At 31.9% G+C, this 19,867-nt stretch overlaps 3 protein-coding genes across 3 annotated transcripts; all 3 read right to left on the minus strand.

Moving 5' to 3' along the window:
- Positions 1-386: 386 nt before the first annotated feature.
- LOC110685937 (floral homeotic protein PMADS 2-like) lies at positions 387-4,057 on the minus strand. Its single transcript, XM_021862492.1, has 7 exons — positions 3,614-4,057; positions 3,384-3,450; positions 2,511-2,572; positions 2,243-2,342; positions 2,002-2,031; positions 1,779-1,823; positions 387-815 (listed from the first exon to the last, which is right to left on the minus strand). The coding sequence occupies exons 1-7, from the start codon at positions 3,799-3,801 to the stop codon at positions 660-662; spliced, it is 648 nt and encodes a 215-aa protein (XP_021718184.1). The 5' UTR covers positions 3,802-4,057; the 3' UTR covers positions 387-659.
- Positions 4,058-6,070: 2,013 nt separating this feature from the next.
- Positions 6,071-9,369, minus strand: LOC110685938 (floral homeotic protein PMADS 2-like). The gene is made up of 7 exons (XM_021862493.1): positions 8,911-9,369; positions 8,698-8,764; positions 7,821-7,882; positions 7,529-7,628; positions 7,313-7,342; positions 7,008-7,052; positions 6,071-6,550 (listed from the first exon to the last, which is right to left on the minus strand). Exons 1-7 carry the CDS (start codon positions 9,099-9,101, stop codon positions 6,422-6,424), a joined length of 624 nt encoding a protein of 207 aa, XP_021718185.1. The 5' UTR covers positions 9,102-9,369; the 3' UTR covers positions 6,071-6,421.
- A 3,740-nt stretch (positions 9,370-13,109) lies between these two features.
- LOC110685939 lies at positions 13,110-19,538 on the minus strand. The gene is made up of 6 exons (XM_021862494.1): positions 18,859-19,538; positions 18,487-18,555; positions 17,381-17,485; positions 17,051-17,170; positions 13,606-13,695; positions 13,110-13,483 (listed from the first exon to the last, which is right to left on the minus strand). The coding sequence occupies exons 1-6, from the start codon at positions 19,333-19,335 to the stop codon at positions 13,367-13,369; spliced, it is 978 nt and encodes a 325-aa protein (XP_021718186.1). The 5' UTR covers positions 19,336-19,538; the 3' UTR covers positions 13,110-13,366.
- Positions 19,539-19,867: the final 329 nt, after the last annotated feature.

Raw genomic sequence — 19,867 nt, forward strand, 5'->3', positions numbered from 1 at the left:
GTTTAATATAACGTCGTACTTCAGGTTCACAATAATATTAAATATCACACAAGTTTTAATAAAGGTTATTATGTTAAAAATAAGGTTACCATGTTAAAATTAGGGTCACTGTGTTCCATATAACGTCAGTTGCGTGCATATAAACCTCGGAGTCACAATAATATTATTGTGGACCATATTCACACAAGTTTTTTTGGTGGCATAGACAACGGATGTGATTTTGCACGATTAGATTCTTATTTCATCTTATTATTTTTGTATTTGCTAGTTTTGATTTTTGTTGTAGATATAGTATAACTATTCCATCTATTACGGAGTAGTGAATTAGTTTACTTTCAAAAGACAAAAAATTACACATCATGCAAAAAATATTTGCGTAGCCAAAGTTGCTTTTGAATTATCAAGTTAAATTATACTACCAATGCATAAAGTTCACACAAATAACAGCACACTAGCATAGAGAGTTGCTGAATTAGGAAGATCAAGGAAATCAATCCTTACACATTACACAAAACACACACTCACACACGCATTAGCTAGCTCTAGAAGCATTTGTTAGGAATTGTCACATTATCCAATCCGATCCGATCCAGTCCAGAATTTTGATATGAAGAACTCACTAACAGAAGTAACAGCAGCAGCAATTGAACTATTGAAGTTCATTTTACATCAAATATATCATGGAAATTTGGTTGCATAGATAGTCCGAAAGGCGGTATCTGGTAACGATAGTCTCTATCCTGTGGATTAATGCATACACCACCCTCCATTTCACCCATATCTCCTTCCATGACTTCTTGCTTGTGCTGACAGTGCTGTGTAGAGAATGGAAAACATGCATAGCGATATTAGGGCATAATTTATACAATATACATATATAAAAGTACTTTGACTCGTACATTACAATAGTCCAGAAAATGCTAGAAATTGCCTCGTTATTTTTTCTATGGACATTTACTAGTAGATTGTACATAATCAATAATTCAAATTTCAGCTCCACTTTATGCATACTTACAAAGTACGGAGTAATTGATCTAGTATAGGTTAGGGAAGTCTTTAACGCCCTCATTTAAAGGTTTAAGGTTGGTTTCCTTCGATAATAATTCTTTGATCAAAACCTCGTCATCATTAACTATCTACTTGCATATATAATAATATAGTTTCTACTATTACTTCGTACTAAATTTCCCTCAAAAAAAAAAATTATTACTTCGTACTAAATTCAATTATATGTCAACGAATTTAGGGTTGTTTAACTCTTGATTTTTAAGTCGACGTAGACTAATTATGATCAAGTAGATATAGACTCGATCTTCATTATCAATAATCCATCTAGCCTACAACTTTACAAAACCAATGTAGTTTTGGTAACTACTTAACTAGAAACCTAAATGTTGAGCCCATGAGCAAACTCACATGTGAGTAAAAGTGTTGTCCCACATTGAAGGAGAGTGAATGTGAAGATGAGTATTATGATGTGTATCCCACATTGAAGAAAAGAGAAAGTTGTGTCCACTTTATAAAGCTAAGGGGCTATTCCCCTCATTGCCATATGGTTTTGAAGTGGAACCTCCTTAGTGTTGATCAGTCAAATTTGAGTACATTATACAAAGCAAGGTTGCAAGAGGGCAGAGACCTTATCCCCTAATATACTCATTTGAATTAGTTGTGACCTTAGACGTTCAAATTACACTATCAACATTCAACATAGGCTACTACTAATTCTAGGCAAATAAACGTGATCAAAGAATATGGAGGGAAACAAAACACATGCTTACCCATAAATAAGTGAGCTCCTTTCTCTCCTCCTCAAGCCTCCTTACCTGATTAAATTTTTCAAGAAATAAAATTACATCAAGCATGAAAACCCCAAATCAAATATACATATAGTTAATTATATATTTTCGCTAAAAGCATTCGTTCAATAGCATTAGGCAAGAAGTGTATGTTTTTATAAGACTTAAACGACGAAACAAGATACGCTATAAGAATTACACATACATTCTTTTGGAGCTTCCCGTAGATTTCCATCTGTTACAAAAAAATGTAGTCCGTAATAAGTAAAATATACAAGCTTATTAAGACATACCACAAAAGACTATTTAGGTTGACCGAGATTATTATGCTGTGCAATTTTACATACTCTAGATAAAATCACAAATAAAACATGCTTATTAATAAAACATGTGTAATTAAAGGGTTTTAATTAACAAATTTAAGAGAAATTTAATTAGTTGCTTGCCTCCTTGTCGCGTACACTAGAAATACCATGTTCAAGAGCATCCTCTAGCTGCTGCAATTCTGTGTATGGTAATGCTGCAATGTCCTCTCCTTTCAAGTGCCTAAGTAATTTGAACAAACAAAATCGCGCTGAAACTAAGATATTCCTTTAGCTTGGTTTACATTATTACTAATTCATTAAATAATTCTTTTGATTAACAAACATATTATTTAAGTTTTTAAAATAATATAGAAGATATAACTAGCATGTATCATAGATTTATAATTACCTGAGTTCAATCTGCATATTGTCATTCTCTTTCTTGATCCTTTCTATCTCGTTGCTCAGATTCTGTGACCATTTACATCAATTATGCCAGATCAAAAAGAATATGTTGATATAAAATGCACAAACTTTCAAAAATTTAATATAAATAAAATACTCGCACACCATATTGTTACCAATTACGAGTACAAACAGATTAAAATACGAAGTAATTATTTTTTTAATTAAAATTAGCCTATTAAGTCCATTTATTATAGATTTTCTATTTAACGATCCCGTCTATTGTAGATAATTAATTACATTAGTGATACTTAGTTGCATAATAAAGAAAAAGATAATAAAATAAAAATAAATTTGTATTCTTGGGAAATAAATATGTGGGAATTTCATCAAATTAAAATTAAGATTTTTTTTTTTTTTTTTTTTGAAAAAAAACTTGGTTAGTTGAAGAAAAATAATGATGAATTTCTTTTGTCCAAATAATAATAATAAAAAATAAATAAAAAATAAAAAATAAAAAAAAATTAAGAAAACCAGATCAGATCTGAAGGATGTAACATAACAAATACAGATCTAGGGCATGCAGCTATATCTTTCCCTTTTGTCCAATAAACCTTAAAATTCTTGTGAATAACCTATGCCGTTTTTAGATCTGTTCAAATGATAAATTTCTCTATATTTCTTGCATATTTTTAGAAACCCAATAAATATATTAATAATTTGTGTAACAAAGTGCATATTATCCCCTGAAGAAAAACAGGCACTCTAAAATAGATGGAGAAAAAAGTTTTATTTTTATTTAAAAATAAAATAAAATTATAGACTTATTAAAAAAGAAAGAAAATTATAACATTGAAATGGATTAAATTAAACTTACTTCATGTTTAGCATCCCAAAGCCTCTTGCCAGAAATTTTGTGGTAGTGTTCAAGTATATCTTCCACCCTTTTGTAAATCAAAATATAAAGGTAAAAAAAAAAAAAAAAAAAAAAAAAAAAAAAAAAAAAAAAAAAACATTGGCAAAATCAAGCATATATGTCAATAATACCTTTGTCCGAAACTAATAATCACATTGATAGTGTAATTTGAATGAGTAGCGATGACTTACGAGGTAGTAGGGCTATGATAAGCATGCACTTTGCTATTGTTAGTAATGATAACCAAAGAAACCTTAGCATCACAAAGAACAGAAATTTCTTCAGCTTTCTTGAAAATCCCATGTCTTCTCTTTGAGTAAGTTACTTGCCTGTTTGATGGGTTTTCTATTCTTTTTATCTCAATCTTTCCTCTCCCCATTTTTTTTTTTTTTCTGTTACTTTGTGGTAATGAATTGAAGATGAAGAATAAAAATGGAAGGAGGCTAGAGATGAAGATGTGGTAATGAATTGAAGCTAAGGGGTGTGCCTTTATTAGGAAGGGTTTGAGGACAAGGGGGCTTTAAAAAGTTGGGAAGTAGGGTTTGGTTATATATGGAATAATTAAATTATTTGGTGTAATTTTGACTAATGATTTACATACATGTTTAAACTTATTTGGTTTATGTTAACTTCTATAATACTTTTGTTTTAAAATAATTACACGCACCTTTTTTAACTTTACATTTGTAAATGTATTCCGTATAATTTTAATCACATTTTTACTTTTTTAATTGATAGATATCTGTATTATATGATATTGATATTTTGAAAATATACTTTGAGGCTAATTTTAATAATATTTTTCACACAAGACTCCATGCCTTTACCAACTAGGAAAAACGGCGATTGGTAATAAAGGTAGAAATTTTTTTAATTTATCGATTTCTAAATGGTAAATTATTTTGGAATTTTTGTTAAATAACCACATTTTTGTATACACAGTGTAAGTAAAATTATGTGGTGATACATACTGTACGAAGTACTCCGTATTTGTCTTAGACCCGTAAAAAGTCAAAATTGTTTAACTACGGAGTATTATAAAAGTAGTACTCCGTATAAACGTACTCTGCATTGAAAGTATATTATGATTTGATGTCATGGTTTTCTGTTGCTTTTTTGATTAGGCATTTGATAGTTTGTGTCACCTTGTTAACCGTTGGTCATTTTGCATCATCTAGATGTACTCTTTTGTGTGTGCAAATGGTGCAATATCTGTTTTGTGGTAGTTTCTATAGCATCTTTTTTACTAGTGTGTTAAATACTGTTTTTTTTTTTTTTTTTTTTTTTTAAAAAAAAAAAAAGGTTTATTATTAGTACTTTAGACAAGACTTTGGATTACTATTTAATCTTTGTCTGATTATTTTTCAAGAATATTGATGAATTATATTGGAGGGGGTGTTAATCAATTGACACATGCCATATTGACTGGTATGTATTGTGTTCTGTGAAAATGAAGGTCTTAGTTATAGGGAGAGTTAGGGTTTTGACCTAGCCATTCAAATCAATTTTACAATTTCTTATATGAGAGTCACACATCTTATTCACCATCACATCACATCATATTGTGTGATAATCAAGCTAGATAAATGTGTGTTATTTATCTGTGTAAATAGTATAGCTTGTTGGAACTCTTTTTGGTTCAAAAATTTAGACATTGACTTTGTACAATTTTAGAAAAAAAAATTGGATAAGCTAAGGGTAAAACTCATTTTCTGACGTAGTACATATTTAAATCCTCCGTAATAAAGGAATTAATAATGGAGATTATTTCTTTGACACATCTTGAGCCACTTTACCATGTCAAAATCAAATTGGTCGGGCTGGCACACAAACTGCTTTGACCTGGCATGAAATTGGCCCGATGTTGATAGGTACATTGGTATTTTATGTTTGCAAAGACATTTAGAAAAGATTTTACATCACTAAACTATTAATGTCAAAACATTCAACTTAAAATCAACGTGATAATATGATTAAGGACAACCCTAAGAGTCACGTATAACTTTTTAACATCAGTCCTATGCTATAACTTGTCCTTGCATCTTGCAAGTACCTAAACATGTGCTAATAGTTAGATATAACTATATATGTAGTCTAAGGATAGATTGGGACACCATATGATCCACATACTACAATACTCAGTTGGATAAACAAGTCATATATCATAATCAGTAAATAAGTGACCAATGTATCATGTGTGCGGTTGCTCTATGCGTGCAAGCCATACATCATCCACACACACATAGAAAAAGATGTATGCACTCTTGCTCACTTGATCACACCTTCAATTCATTGTATGCACTCTCCACACACACATAGAAAAAGATGTATATGTAGTATTATCAATCATATTTATGTCGCTAATAATATGAAGTAACAATCAATCTCAATCAAAACTTCATCTTACAATAACTCGCAATTGTCCTAAAAGAAATAAACTCGATCTCACAACCATACGAACATTGACAAAAAGACTATGGTCTCGCTATATTGAAAATTAAACAGCCAATTTTATTTTGTTTTTATTTTTAATTTTTTTTTTAAAAAAAAAGCCACAATTTTCAATTATTTGCCTAATTAAAAGGATATATATTGTGGAAAAAGAGAGACACACTACTTATATTTAGGAAACACACACAAACAAATTATTTCCAGTAGTATATTAATGAATATATTAACAATCTATGAGCCATGACTAAGTCATGAGTCATAACAAAACCACAATCCATTTGCTTAATTAGCTTATTAGTTTCTTAGATAATTGGAACAAACAAGCTATTGATATATAACAAGCACACACATACACGATACACCAAGGCCACACAAACATAGTATCAAGGCAATGATGATAGCCTTCAATTATTACAACACACACACGCACGTAGCTAGCTAGCTAGGATCCTCTTCCGGGTATGATATAGCCGGAGAAGTATACATAGTAGCTAGCTAGCAATTATGCAAGCTAGACATCAGCATTATTTTTCCGAACATCAGATCATCTACATCCTTTCCTGTAGGTTTGGTTGCATTGGTTGCAATCGATAACCATAAGGAATCTGGTAATGGTAATCCCTCTCTTGTGGAGCATGGCGAACGCCACCATCTATCATTTCATTTTCTTGCTTGTTCTGTGTATGTACAAGAATGCAATACACTAAATAAGGAAATTGTTCAATAAACAGTAATTAACACTCATATAAATATGAGCTGAGGTATATAAAAGTAGTTTATAAAAACACTTAGACCAAGGTTTGTTATAGTGTATATAAAATAAGGCCTAGAAAACAACATACAATGATAAAGAGTGAGTATTGTTCAGCACAAGTTTTAGCAGTCGTTGCTTCATTGGTTATCTGGTTACATTTAAGTGCATTGTCCGAAATTAATTGTAGGATGTCCTGTGAAAATTAATCTTCTTCAAAGTTAATTTTTGTAAGCTAATTAAGTAGGTTGCTTTTAGCTTTTTACTATGTATCACATAATTAACATAAGCTGGCATTTGTGTGCTTCACTTAAATCATTAACCTCGTGTTCTCCAAGCATTAGTAAGCATGAAAGTAGCATTATGGAAAACGAAAAACATACCAACATGTAAGTGAGCTGTTTCTGTTCCTCCTCAAGCATCGATGTCTGATCAATTTTCAAGAATCACATTTCAATCATAAACTAATGTACAAATAGGCCAAACAATCATCAACATTAATTCAGCAATAAATAAATCCCAATGATTTTGATGATTGAGATTAATAACATTACATTAACAGTGGAGTAGTTCAACAAAAAAAACAGCAATCAGGTCAGTGAAAATCAAGGTGAAGAAATTAAAGTAAAAGAATTGATACTAAATGTGAAGATTATTAGACTAGGAAATAATTAAGTTTTACACTTACATTATTTTTGTGCATCGTGTAAACTTCCATCTGTCAAAAACAAAGAAACAATAATAAGTAACATAATTACATAAATACTCCTTAGTAAATCATAGACTCGATATAATCTCATATTTTATTTCATTTATAAATTATACGAAGCAATTAGCTTAAATAAGAAATATCGTGTTAGTATTAAATTTCATATGGATTTAATAACAAGGAGAAAATACTTGCCTTCCTGTCATTAATTCTAGCAATACCAATATCAAGAGCTTCTTCGAGGCGAATCAAATCTGGGTATTGTAAAGATGCAATGTCCTCTCCATTCAAGTGCCTACATATAGTTTATAACACACCATTTTATTTTTTAACTTGTTAAATTATGTTATCGAGTACTCCGTGCTACAAAGTATATATTTAGAACAAAATAGGAAGTATAAATCAAGTTATGTCTAGAAATTGTTTTTAGTACTTCATAATTTCAAAATATAAAGATATTAAGTGGTTGATTTTTTTAATTAATCACCTGAGTTCGATCCGCATGTCATCATTTTCTTTCTTGACTCTATCTATCTCATTCTTGAGATTCTGTGAATACACAATTTTTTGCATCATGAACCATAAATTAGCTTGTATCAATGAAAAATAATTTTTAAATCAGAAATACAATCTAACTAGGAGTAAATACTAGTATTTGCTTCAATTTAATAAAATTAGCAATTAATTAGTATACAATCCTTTACTTTTGCCAACATGAATTTACCTACAAAAATGTATATTTTAAAGCAAACCAGAAATAAAAAAAAAATTAAAGGAAAAAAAGATACGAAGTATATGAATATAACTTATGTTTTTTGAATTATTAATTAGGGTTAGGGATGACCAAAAACAGAATCAACAAAAAGAATTTGATGTATTTTTTGTTAAAAAAAAAAATGGATATTTTGTTGAACTTGCATAGATCTATGAAATAATATTAACAATAAAATAAAATAATGGAAAAATAACTTGAATAGAAGAGATTTACAAGATGTAACATAACAAGCATTCAGATCTGATATCTAGGGTAGTATAGCTTTCCATATTTGTCTAAAAAACCATAAAACTACTAATATAAAGCTTAGATACTAAATCAAGCCCAACCCATTTATAGATCTGTTCATATGATCAATTTTTCCTATCTTTCTTGCATATATTTCTATCATCTCCCAAAAAAAAAAAAAAAAAAAAAAAAAAAAAAAAAAAAAAAAAAACCTTTGTTATATCCTGTAAAAGAATAACAAACACTTTTTTTTTTTTTTAACAAAGGTTTTTTTTTTTCCTTTTTGAATAAAAGAATAACAAATACCTTATAAAAAAGTGTTTTTTTTTTTTTTTTTTTTTTTTTTTTTATATCAACCCACCTCATGCTTAGCATCCCAGAGCTTCACCCCGGAAATTTCCTGGTATTTATCCAGTATATGTTCCACCCTTCAAAGAAAAAATAATTCCGTTAAAAACTCCGACTATCAGGGTTTTAAAGTACATAAACTATCAACACGACTATTAATTCTGAACTGAGGGAGTAATAATAAAGTAAAGAATCGGAAATTAAAAGTTTAAGGACGATGACATACGTGGTAGAAGGGCTATGGTAATCATACATTTTGCCATTATTGTTAGCGAAGATTACAACAGAAACCTTAGCATCACAAAGAACAGTAATTTCCTTAGCTTTTTTTATGATTCCATTTCTTCTCTTTGAGAAAGTTACTTGCCTATTTGTTGCGTTTTCTATCCTCTTTATTTCTATTTTTCCTCTCCCCATTTTCTCTCTCTAAATTTTATATATTTTTGTTGTTTTAATTTGTAAACTAGCTAGTTTTTGAATAAAGATGATGAATGATTATGAAAGAAAATAAGTAAAAATAAATAAATTAATAAGAAAAAGAAAGGAATGAAGGACAAGGAACTTTCAAAGGGAGGGTAGTAGGGTTTGGCTGAAAAGGGGTTTGTGTATTTGACAAGTGATATTCAACTGAATTTAAAGACTGATTTTTTATTTCTTAAAATAAAAAAAAAAAAAAAAAAAAAAAAAAGGAATTTATAATTTCTTTAATTTTGACGAAATATTGGGTTGTTGATTAGGTGTTTGTTTGATAGTTAGTGTCACCTTGTTAACCGTTGGTCTATTGTTTGCATCATCATAGAGAGTGATGATTGATTTGTTTGTGTTCTATTCCTTTTACTTTTTTTTACTTTGATCTCCGTACTCTAGCATTGAAATCATGGTCACTAATATTATTTTGGTATGTTTGGGAAAGTTAACATAAAGTAGAATTGAATTCTATGGTATTTCATGAATTTTATTTCACATTATGTATTGAATTGGTACATTCATATTTGACAATTATAAAAAATACATTGTACCTTTTTTTATTTTGGTGTGTGACCTACTAATGTTTTGTTCTTGCCTACCTCTTGGTTCATATGTATCCATTGCCACATTGTGCAATAATGATCGATCTCATGGTTAGGTTTTCTCCCTTTCTAATAGGTGGTAAAATCAATTTCGAGTTTTTTTTTTTAAAATGCCTTATCGATCATGAAAAAAACTCCTACTCTCCTAAATCAATTTAATCCACATTCATTATTTTCAAGTAATTATGTTAAGCTATTAGGGTGGAATAAAATTTGAGACACCCAATTTCAAGTGTGTTAGTTTTAAGTATGGATCAGATTCAATTCAAGTGTATTTTTCTCAGTATTGAATTGTCATACTTATAATATTTTTAATTGAGTAGATTGACTTATATACTTTGTACTTATTTTTTTTTACAAGTATTCCGTACTTAATTGCTAAACGGTAAGTTTCCTTATAAATAATCTATGTACAACTAGAGTGACTTTTATTAGTAAAAAGTTGCAAGTATCTTCTTATTTTGTTGTAATGACTTCCCATGTTGTCTACTGCAAACGTTTCAATAACTTCGTATATGATGCATTAAACTTAGTTAATTACTCCACTAGTGTAGTTTTACGGAGTAACACTGAGTATTTATTTAAAGTCAAGATTTACAAGCTTTCATCATTAGAAAGTTAAATAAAAAGTTCATCCAAAACTGAGGAAGTGGTATTTTGGAGAAGACTCTTTTGGATACAAATAAATACAATTCTTTGTATGAATACAACTCCTTTGATTCAAAGGGTGTTTGTTGATGGACAACTCTTCATCAGCTGACGGCCATTGCATTAATTGTGTGATAATGATGGTCTCACGTGCATGCTTAGCCATAGGAGGGTTAGGGTTTTCACCTTCTAGATTAAACCTTGTACATATAATTCATAGTCACTTGAAATCTTGTTCAATTAATCTCGATTTTTATTTTTAGATGTGTAATAATTTTTTGAAAAATGGTATACCTAAGCTAAGAAAACTGTTATTACAATTATATAATAAAAATTGTGTAAGATTATACAGTAAATAAGACAGTCATATCAAAACGGAGGAAGTATATGGGAGTCTTGAGACATTGGGGAAAAACCTCCACATAACTTCACCATCAAATCGCATTTAATTATGTTAAAGTAGCTTAGTTTGAGGGGAAAAAAAGTCAAAAGTATATGGTTAATAGTATGATCGTGTAGTACGGAGTATTATTTAGCCGTGTAAGAAATAATATATTCCGTACTAGTATGATAAGATACATGCATGTGATATGAATAGAAGCTTGTAAATGATTTAATGATTAGACTTTTGTTGTTTACGTGCTTCAATTAATTACAACTACAAATAATGCCTTGATTAGACAATGACCTTGTACCATTATGGATAAATATTGGAATATACCCATATTAGTGATGTTGCTGCTTATATCCTGTACTTTCGTTTTCTGTTTTAGGAAAGAAAATAACGCTATAAATTAGAGTAGTCGTCTCTCAACACTACAATTTACTAAAAATAGAATATGTACTAATGTACAAGTTACATAAGTATACTCCCTTGTATTTTTCTTGGATTATTAGATATATTTTGGTACAGTCGTAACGTGTGATTGAATACGATTAACCAGCGAAACAAGGAGCCAAGGGTAAACGCCGTTGTTGAAAGAGAAATTTCGTTAAACGCATTTTTTTCGGTGGTAAGGGTGAAGTTAAGGTTAGAGTTTCCTCCCTTAATAATAAAGGGTTAGGTTCAAGTAGATCAGGCAATCCTAACTCAGACCCGATAACCCGACCCGAATGACCCGACTCATGACCCGAAATGACCTAAATACAACGATCCGAAAATGACCTGAAACCCGAAATTGGCCCGACTCGAAAATAGAGTTGATCCGATCCTGACCCGACCCAAAATTGACCCGAATTTTTTGACCCGAACAAACCCGATACTCAAAATTGACCCGAACAGACCCAATACTCGAAATGTCCCGAACTAAAATTACCTTATAATTGAACTAAAATGTCTGGTGCCAAAAATAATTTAAATTGTTCATTTTCAATTGTATCCACACTCATAAACCGAATTGATAGTTCTTATTATAACAATAATAAAATATAAAATTATTGAATTGAGCTAGATCCACAAATTAAATGGAACAACCCGAACATGACCCGACCTAATTTGACCCGAACATACTTGACCCAAAAATGACCCGAGCCATACCTGAAACCTGAAATGACCCGACCCGACCTATACCCGACCTGAACTACCCATTTGCCAGGTCTAGGTTCAAGTGAGGCAGTTTTTTCTTGCATTGGGCTTTGACAATTGGTCTATTCTTTGTGTTGTGGCTCAGACCTGACGGGGAGTTCTTGTAATAGTAAATAACAGAGGTAAGTTGTGCACTTTTTTGAAGTACGACCGAAAGCAATAAGTGTGTTTCAAGCAATCAAGTTCCTTCGAAGATCAAGAGGTTAAGCTTTTATTATTGTTTTACCTCCTCTGTTTTTTTTTATTTAAAATTTTGACTTTTAAATATTTATATGTGCCACTTTAACTAGATTTGATAATTTATAGTTAAGCAAAAATATAGTTATGTGGGATCTTGTTAAATTTGTCTCTAGTTTAGCTCATTTAAGTATTTTGTTGAACTTTTTTAGCTTGTAATAGCTATTGATTAAGCATATGTCAAGAAAAAATAAAAATAAAAAAAAAACAACAACAACAAATAAGAAACATAATTTGATTTCGGATTTTGAGTATTACTCTCAAAATTTTTATTAACTAATAGTCCAAATCCTTGTAGCAAGTAATTACGAGTAGTAATTTTAACATCATCTAAGGCAGCTATAATTAATTTTTACAACTTAATTAACCACAAATGCTTGTCTACAATCTATTCTTTTTCTGAGAGATAAAAGTGTTTGATAAAATATGCTAGCTACTTTCACAGAGGAGTATCTGTATGATTTTTAGAACAGTTATATCAATACGGTATAAGATAATTTTTCCTTCAATTATGATCTTGAAAACCAAAAACAAAAAATACAGTACGTATATGAAGTGGATACTGAAACATGTCTAACTTAATTACTTGTAACACCATATCATCCAAAAAACATTTTGTCACAATCATCCAATCTACAGTAAATTTTTATTTTGTGGTAAAATCATGTATATGACGGTCTCACAAAAACTTACATTAGACTAGGAAGAGCTTTTTTTATTTATTAATTATTCAAGTGATGGCTTGATACTATTTTAGAGATAAACTAGTGTTATTTTTCCACTTTAGTTTCGAATAATATTTCCAAAAAACGATGTGGAAGCGTCAATTCGAATTAAATTGATAGAGATTTTGGCCTAAATGTGAAGTTACTATGAACACATTCATTAAAAAATATTGTGGAAGTGTCCATTCGAATTTAATTGATAAAAATCTTGGCCTAAATGTGAAGTTACTCTATAAACACATTCATTTTCTGGGACTTGTTGGCTAATTTGGTAGTTCTAATTTGGTAGTTCTACTACTACATGACAACTTGACTATTTAATAAATTTCTATCATAAACAATAAGTGCTCCGTAATGTACATTAGTGATTACTCAGGAGAGTTACAAATCATGCCTGCCTTGTTAATGGAAGTGGTTCTAGATCCAATTCGATATGCTGAAATCACGTAGCTTCCTTAAATGTTTCTCCATGTCTTGCCTAGATTTTGTCCACTCTTCCCGTTCTATGACAGTGGTTGGATCATCTCTTTGATTCTGCACCATGCATCAGGTAAATTAATTAGCAACTCCCAAATACGGGTATGCAAGTTTGAAGGTTCACATGAGATGATTCAAAAGAGGGGGAGGGGGGGGGTGATCAGAATAAAGATACTGACCGCAGGAATTATCTTGAATGAGTTCCCGTTATCACGGATCACAAGCAAGTCATCCTTTCTGTCCCTCTTTCTCCCTTCTGGCACTGTGACCTAATCAATGGAAAGACCCAATCAGTCAGTAAACTCATCAATACAAGAATATGATGGAGCATGATAACAAAACAAAACATAGGAATACCCTCATGCGCACATACAAATTGCATGTAATTAGAGCATAATGATCACACCAAGACTGCCAAAGTTATCAATCATACCAAACTAAGCCCAAGGAGGGAGAGATTAAGCATGCAGGAAAGAACAGCTGATATGTATACTTGGAACACATGGACAACTAAACCAATGTTTCTGAAAAATGATAATGGCCGTGGTTTCTCAGTTAAACAAAAAATGTAAAGAACTAGAAGGCCATGCTGTGGACAGCATGATGATGAAGATACAAAGAAAAATACTATAGCAGGATCCTGGAGGCTTGTGTCATACAGCCATTCAACCATTCATGTCACGATTAAAAAGAGTGTGAAAATATGATGCAATATGGATAATTTGTTCTACAGACCATAATTTATACAAACTTTTGACAAGAAACATAAAATTTTATTACAGATGGACGAACAAGGTTTATGACTTCCAGGTCCTTCAGTTGCAGGCAACAGGTTCTTTACAGTCTATTCTCTATTCAAGTAAGTCTAATTGTACTTATGCGTAAGGAAACAGCGGAAAAATGAAACGCCATGCTGAATTGTTAAAATTATAACTTGCCTTATATGGGATTTTTTTTTCAGCCAATTTTGGTTGACCTATGTCAGAACCCAAATTGTGGTCACGCAAGGAAACAAGGAGACAGAAGCAACTGGCAGATATTTAAAGAATGGAATGGAGAAACATTATCTTGGTAGGCTTGGAACAAATGAAGCCACAGAGAAACTATTATTGGAGCATCAGGGCTCAGAATGCAAAAGCAGTGGGTTACACACTTACACTTCTCCATATTGATTACAATCTGCCTCAATAAATGCAGTACAGTACAACAGTAGCAAGGCCTATACAGAAAATTTTCATCATTTAACAGAATTAGAAGTTTCCTGAGAGCGTATTGAAAAGAAGCATGATCCATCAAGGGACAGAGTTCAAATGCATGACCAAACATTAAGTCAATTAGGGACCTAATAGGTGCTGTGATTTCCTACTGTAGATTTAATCATCAAGTTTTTTGATTGCTTGTCTTTCTAGAGTACCAAGTAGATGATAATTATTCTGGAGTATTATTGCAGATTCAAGATAAAGATAGCACATGATTTTATGGGATTTCAAAAACACTCCATGAAGGGAGGGGAAGTTTACATGGCGATGCTTCTAATGGTTCTTTCACTTCTTTGGAATGAGAATGTAATCTTCAATTAACATTAGCAGTACAATAGTAGGACTACAACAGCCAATATTCCCTCTAATAAGAGGGAAGAATCAAGAATCACAATAGAGCTAGAGATGCAGGAGCAGCAGGACTACATTGCCAATAATCTCTCTAGTACGATTGTACAGAGAGCCTCCTCTTACATGCGAGAAATTGAAAATGACAGGCCATATATTGATAAATGCATACAAAAAATTTAACTACTACTAGAAAAACTAATGGACGTGATATACGTCAAAACAGACAAATAATAAAATGAAAATTTAAGTTCAAACTATACCCCTACGGTTGAAAGTTGACCCATAGTCCAGGGACAAAGTGGAGAACTTAATAAACTATTCCACACTATTACTCTTATCTCTTGACCGGATCAATTATGATTCTAAAGTTCTAGAAACAAGTTCAGTGAAGCAGGTTAACAAGCAGAAAACATCAAGTATCTTGGATACTGACATCAATTAGACAAATATGTATATCCCATTCACCAGAATGTTCTAAATAATACAGCTAGTTCCATAACCTAGCTATTCTTCCTCTCCTTCACACGATTACTGCCAATATATACATATCTATTTCATCAGATCCATGGACTCCATTCCTGCAATCCATCATCATAGTTACTCCCTCAGGCCTCAGCCCCCTTTTGTTTTCCCCAGTTTCCTTTTTCATTTGCTCCTTTGAGCTTGCTCCTCACTGGAAGATCTATCTCGTGGCTGGTACTGCATGGTTCCACCGATAAGTGACCATGAAGGAACATCACGTTACTCTCACATCCACTACATTTGGTCCCACCGTCCCAGTGTCCTACCAATTTGGTCCATTATCAACTATACTCAGCCTAAAATCAAGGGGTAAAATGATCCAAAGAGAACAAACACAGGGGAGGAGATTACAAACTAAATGCTCCAAACGAGTGACAGTCTTGTCAAGGATTCATCACTCATCATGGTTACGCCAACCCGGGATATGATGACTTTCTCACTTCTCCAGTGTAGATGTTACATACACGCATACACCTCCATTTCTTGAATAGATCTCATGACAAGCATGCTCTCAGAAAGCTATTCCTACTCATGTCATAAATGGATAAACAAACTTCCAAACGACATCCAGTGCAGTTCATGACAAATAAACAGGACTTTTGTAAGAAAGAATTATTCAAAATGACAAATTGTAAAAGGCAATACTTGCAATGACTATTAAGGCCACACAGCTAGGCCTATTGGACTGATGAGGCAGTATAAACTGTGATTCCTAGTGCGTGGTAGAAAAAGTGGACAGAACTTATAGCAGTAAACAATCACCAGACTAAGTCCATCTGCCATGTACTTCTTGAAATTCCCCACACAAAGGTCACACCGTAATTCCAAAAGAATCAAATGCAACACCAGCAGAAATTCTATTTTAAAAAGTCCCAACTCCTAATCTTTTGACTAAAATTTGCACCTAAAGGCTTTTAAACTCTAAACAGTAAATCATCAGGTTCAATGTGTGGGCATAATTCGCATATGACAACTGAAGTTCCCACTAACATCCTACCCATACATCCTCAAGGTAAAAATAATAAAATAAAGGGGGGGGAAGGAGGGAGGGGGAGAAGTATCACAAAGTTCCCACAAATTTTTTGCCCCTCTTACAATTTTGTTTCCTTTTATCCTCCCCTGCATCCAATGCTTCTTTTAGTTCATCTGTATGATCTCATTCTTCAAATTCGACACCTCGTTCAATTATTATCTTATTTACAATTTTTCTGGTATCGACTCGAAAAAAGTAGCCCAATTAGATTCTAAGAAGACTCATCCAATTACTCTTGACATCAACATCTATACATGGTTGAAAATATATGGAGTATTGAATTGTACACAACTGCCCCAATAAGGATCCTACTGATAGTGAGGCGGATGAATTGGATTGTGAGGAGGGTAGCCCATATGCATCACGAGTCTAGTACACAGGAAACTATTTAAGTTTCCACAGATCATTTATAGCCACAAGTGTAAAGAGCTAAAATGAAGGATAAAGGATAATTCTTACCAAAACTTTTGCACGTGTAATAGACTTTGTTCTCGAATCAATAACATATATCTCCTCGAAATCTAAAAAAAATTCTGGGTCGTTTAATCTCCTATTTCTATAATGCTTTGTCAGGAAAACCTGAAAAATAACCAGAAAATAATCTGATTAAATGACAATTTTGGTCAGCTAGCAAGTACAGGACAGGCTGATCACAATTTTTGAAAGAAAAAGATAATATATCTACCAAGTCTCCATCACATATTCATGGCATTAAAAAAATTGAACTTTGCTAATGCCATGCAAACAAAAAGTAGAAAATTGATTTTAACAAAAAAAAAGTCTTTTTACCTTAGAGACTTCTCGCTCAGATTTATACATTGGATCTCGAGGGGCATCAATTGGTGGTTCAGTCACATTGTAGCATCCATAATCACTCTTTGCACATCGAATATACTGCACTTCACACATAATTACAAAAATAAGAGGATGATATTCTAAAATATTGGTTTACACTACAAAAAGATCACAAACAAAAAATAAATCAAATTATCATAACATAAAATATAATCTACTTTATTGGAAATTATCTATTTGCTATCTAGTTTCAGCAGAGATGAACATTGAACAAGAAGATAGCCAAGAAAGCATCAAGCATGCTAGCCTAGTGACCTTTCAAAATTGATTTATTTGACCTGGTAAGCTTAGGTTAGTGGAGCGGAATGTTAATTTCCACACATGCTAGTGAGCTTTCAAAGGTGATCTACTTGACCCAATAAGCTTAGGTTAGAGGAGTGGCATGTTTAAACAAGCTCATAAATTACGACCTAAAGAGTTTGGAGCCCTTGAGAGTTGACTTTTTATGGTTATGGGAAGATGAACATTTGAGGAATCTACCCCCCCCCCAACCACACACACACTTGCATAAACAAACCAAATAGTAATCTTTGTCCCTTTGAGCTAACGTTGAAGATGGGAATCAAGGCTATGAATTCAAGTCTACTTACTAGAAAAGGGTTCCTGTAAAAGGGCATGTGACTAACTCCTGCCAAATGCCTTAAAAATGTGGTTTATGTAGATGACGTTGTTAGCATAAATTTAGATTGCAAGAGACTAATTAATTTCTTATTTAAAATTAGTTTAATTTGACAATGTAGACCATCAATAGCCATTTTGATGTCTAATGGCTAAATGAGAATAGTCTCTTTGTAAACATTGGGGAACAAACGACTAGACTTTAGAGCAGCACATTGGCATTGTAACACTAGACTACATAAATCTAACCACTCCACTACCCTGCTCCTAGGAGGTTCCCCTCTGGAAGCAATGGGGTAATGGCTTCCATTTCAGTCTAGTAAGTAACAACTGAAATAAAAAGCATTTCCACCAATGTATTTATATCGCGCAATTGATTCTTCAAACACAAAATTTAAAGTAACCAGATGAAACAAGCTAACCTTATCAGGCATGGGAGCCAGAACTTTGGGAATTGAGTAAACATCTGTATCTGGTGGTGTTACATACATCTGCAGAAAATGCCAAAGAGTACATCAACAAAAATTATGACAATTTCACAAATAAGAAACATATAAAATGTCAATAAACTAATATTAATAACAAATTACGAAGAAATTCTAACCAAAAAATTCAGCAATCTCACAAATACATAATCAACAGCAAACTCTCTATCAATTTAACTATAAACCCAGAAAATTCTCAAAAAATGTAATTATAAACAACATATGAATCAAATTATTAACAAAAATTCAGAATTTTAAAAACTAAAACAAGACAAAAACAAATTTCTTAAAAAGTAAAAATAAAATTACCTCTCTAAAATCATAGACATCATTATCAGGATCAGGGGGTTTCCGAATAAAGAAATCACAATCAAACAAACAAATCTTATGAAACTCCTCTTCATTAATCCGATAATCAACCACCAAAACAGAATCCCTTTCTTGAGTATTCACAAAATTCTTACTCTGAACAACCTGAATAACCTCATCATCATTCATCCCAACAGAAGAAACAATCCCAAGTGGTTCGTATTCGACATCGAAATCCTTCTTGTTATCGACTTCCTCCACCTCCTCATCGTCCATTTCATAGTCATCTCCTCCGCCATCGGCGTCCCCGTCATCGGAGAAAACCCGAAAGTCTCGGAGTTTGAGAGGGGTGAAGAGGGGTTTTGAGGAGAGGAGAGAGAAAGTGGTGGTGGGGGGAAGAGAGAGAGTGGAGAGTGGGAGGAATGGAGGTTTTGGAGGGAGGAATTTGGTGGGGAGAAGGAGGAAGGTGGTAGTCATGGTGAGAGTTTGAGAGGTTTTAGGAGGGGATAAGCAAGAGATTGGAGTGTCAAAATTAGGAGTACTTGAAATGTCTTTTTTATTTGGATAAATCTAAACAATGGGGTAAGAAGTTAGGCCGGGTTCTTTTCACCTATTTTTGCAATATTTTTTTGAACTAAAATTATTTTTTCTGATGGAAATTATTTTTTTTGATTTTTAATTATATTTTTTTTTTAAGTTATTGATTATTTTTTTTATGGAAAGAAATAATTTTATTAATTAATAGTCATACGGCATCTATGATAAAAATAAAGACTTGTAAACCACAAATTTAGAGAAATTAACATAATTTTTACAATCAAAATCATAACTACAGTTATTGAATTTTATGAATAATAAAAATTATTTGTACTGAATTGAAATTAATTTTGGTAACATGAACTTTTTTTTTACTTAAGTTAAACTATTTTTAATTATTTATTACTTTAAGGTGAAGACAGCCTGGTCTTACAATAAAAAAAATTAAAAAATAAAAAATTAATAATTGTCT

This window comes from Chenopodium quinoa, unplaced genomic scaffold, assembly GCF_001683475.1.
Source record: "Chenopodium quinoa cultivar QQ74 unplaced genomic scaffold, ASM168347v1, whole genome shotgun sequence".
NCBI classification, from domain to species: domain Eukaryota; kingdom Viridiplantae; phylum Streptophyta; class Magnoliopsida; order Caryophyllales; family Amaranthaceae; genus Chenopodium; species Chenopodium quinoa.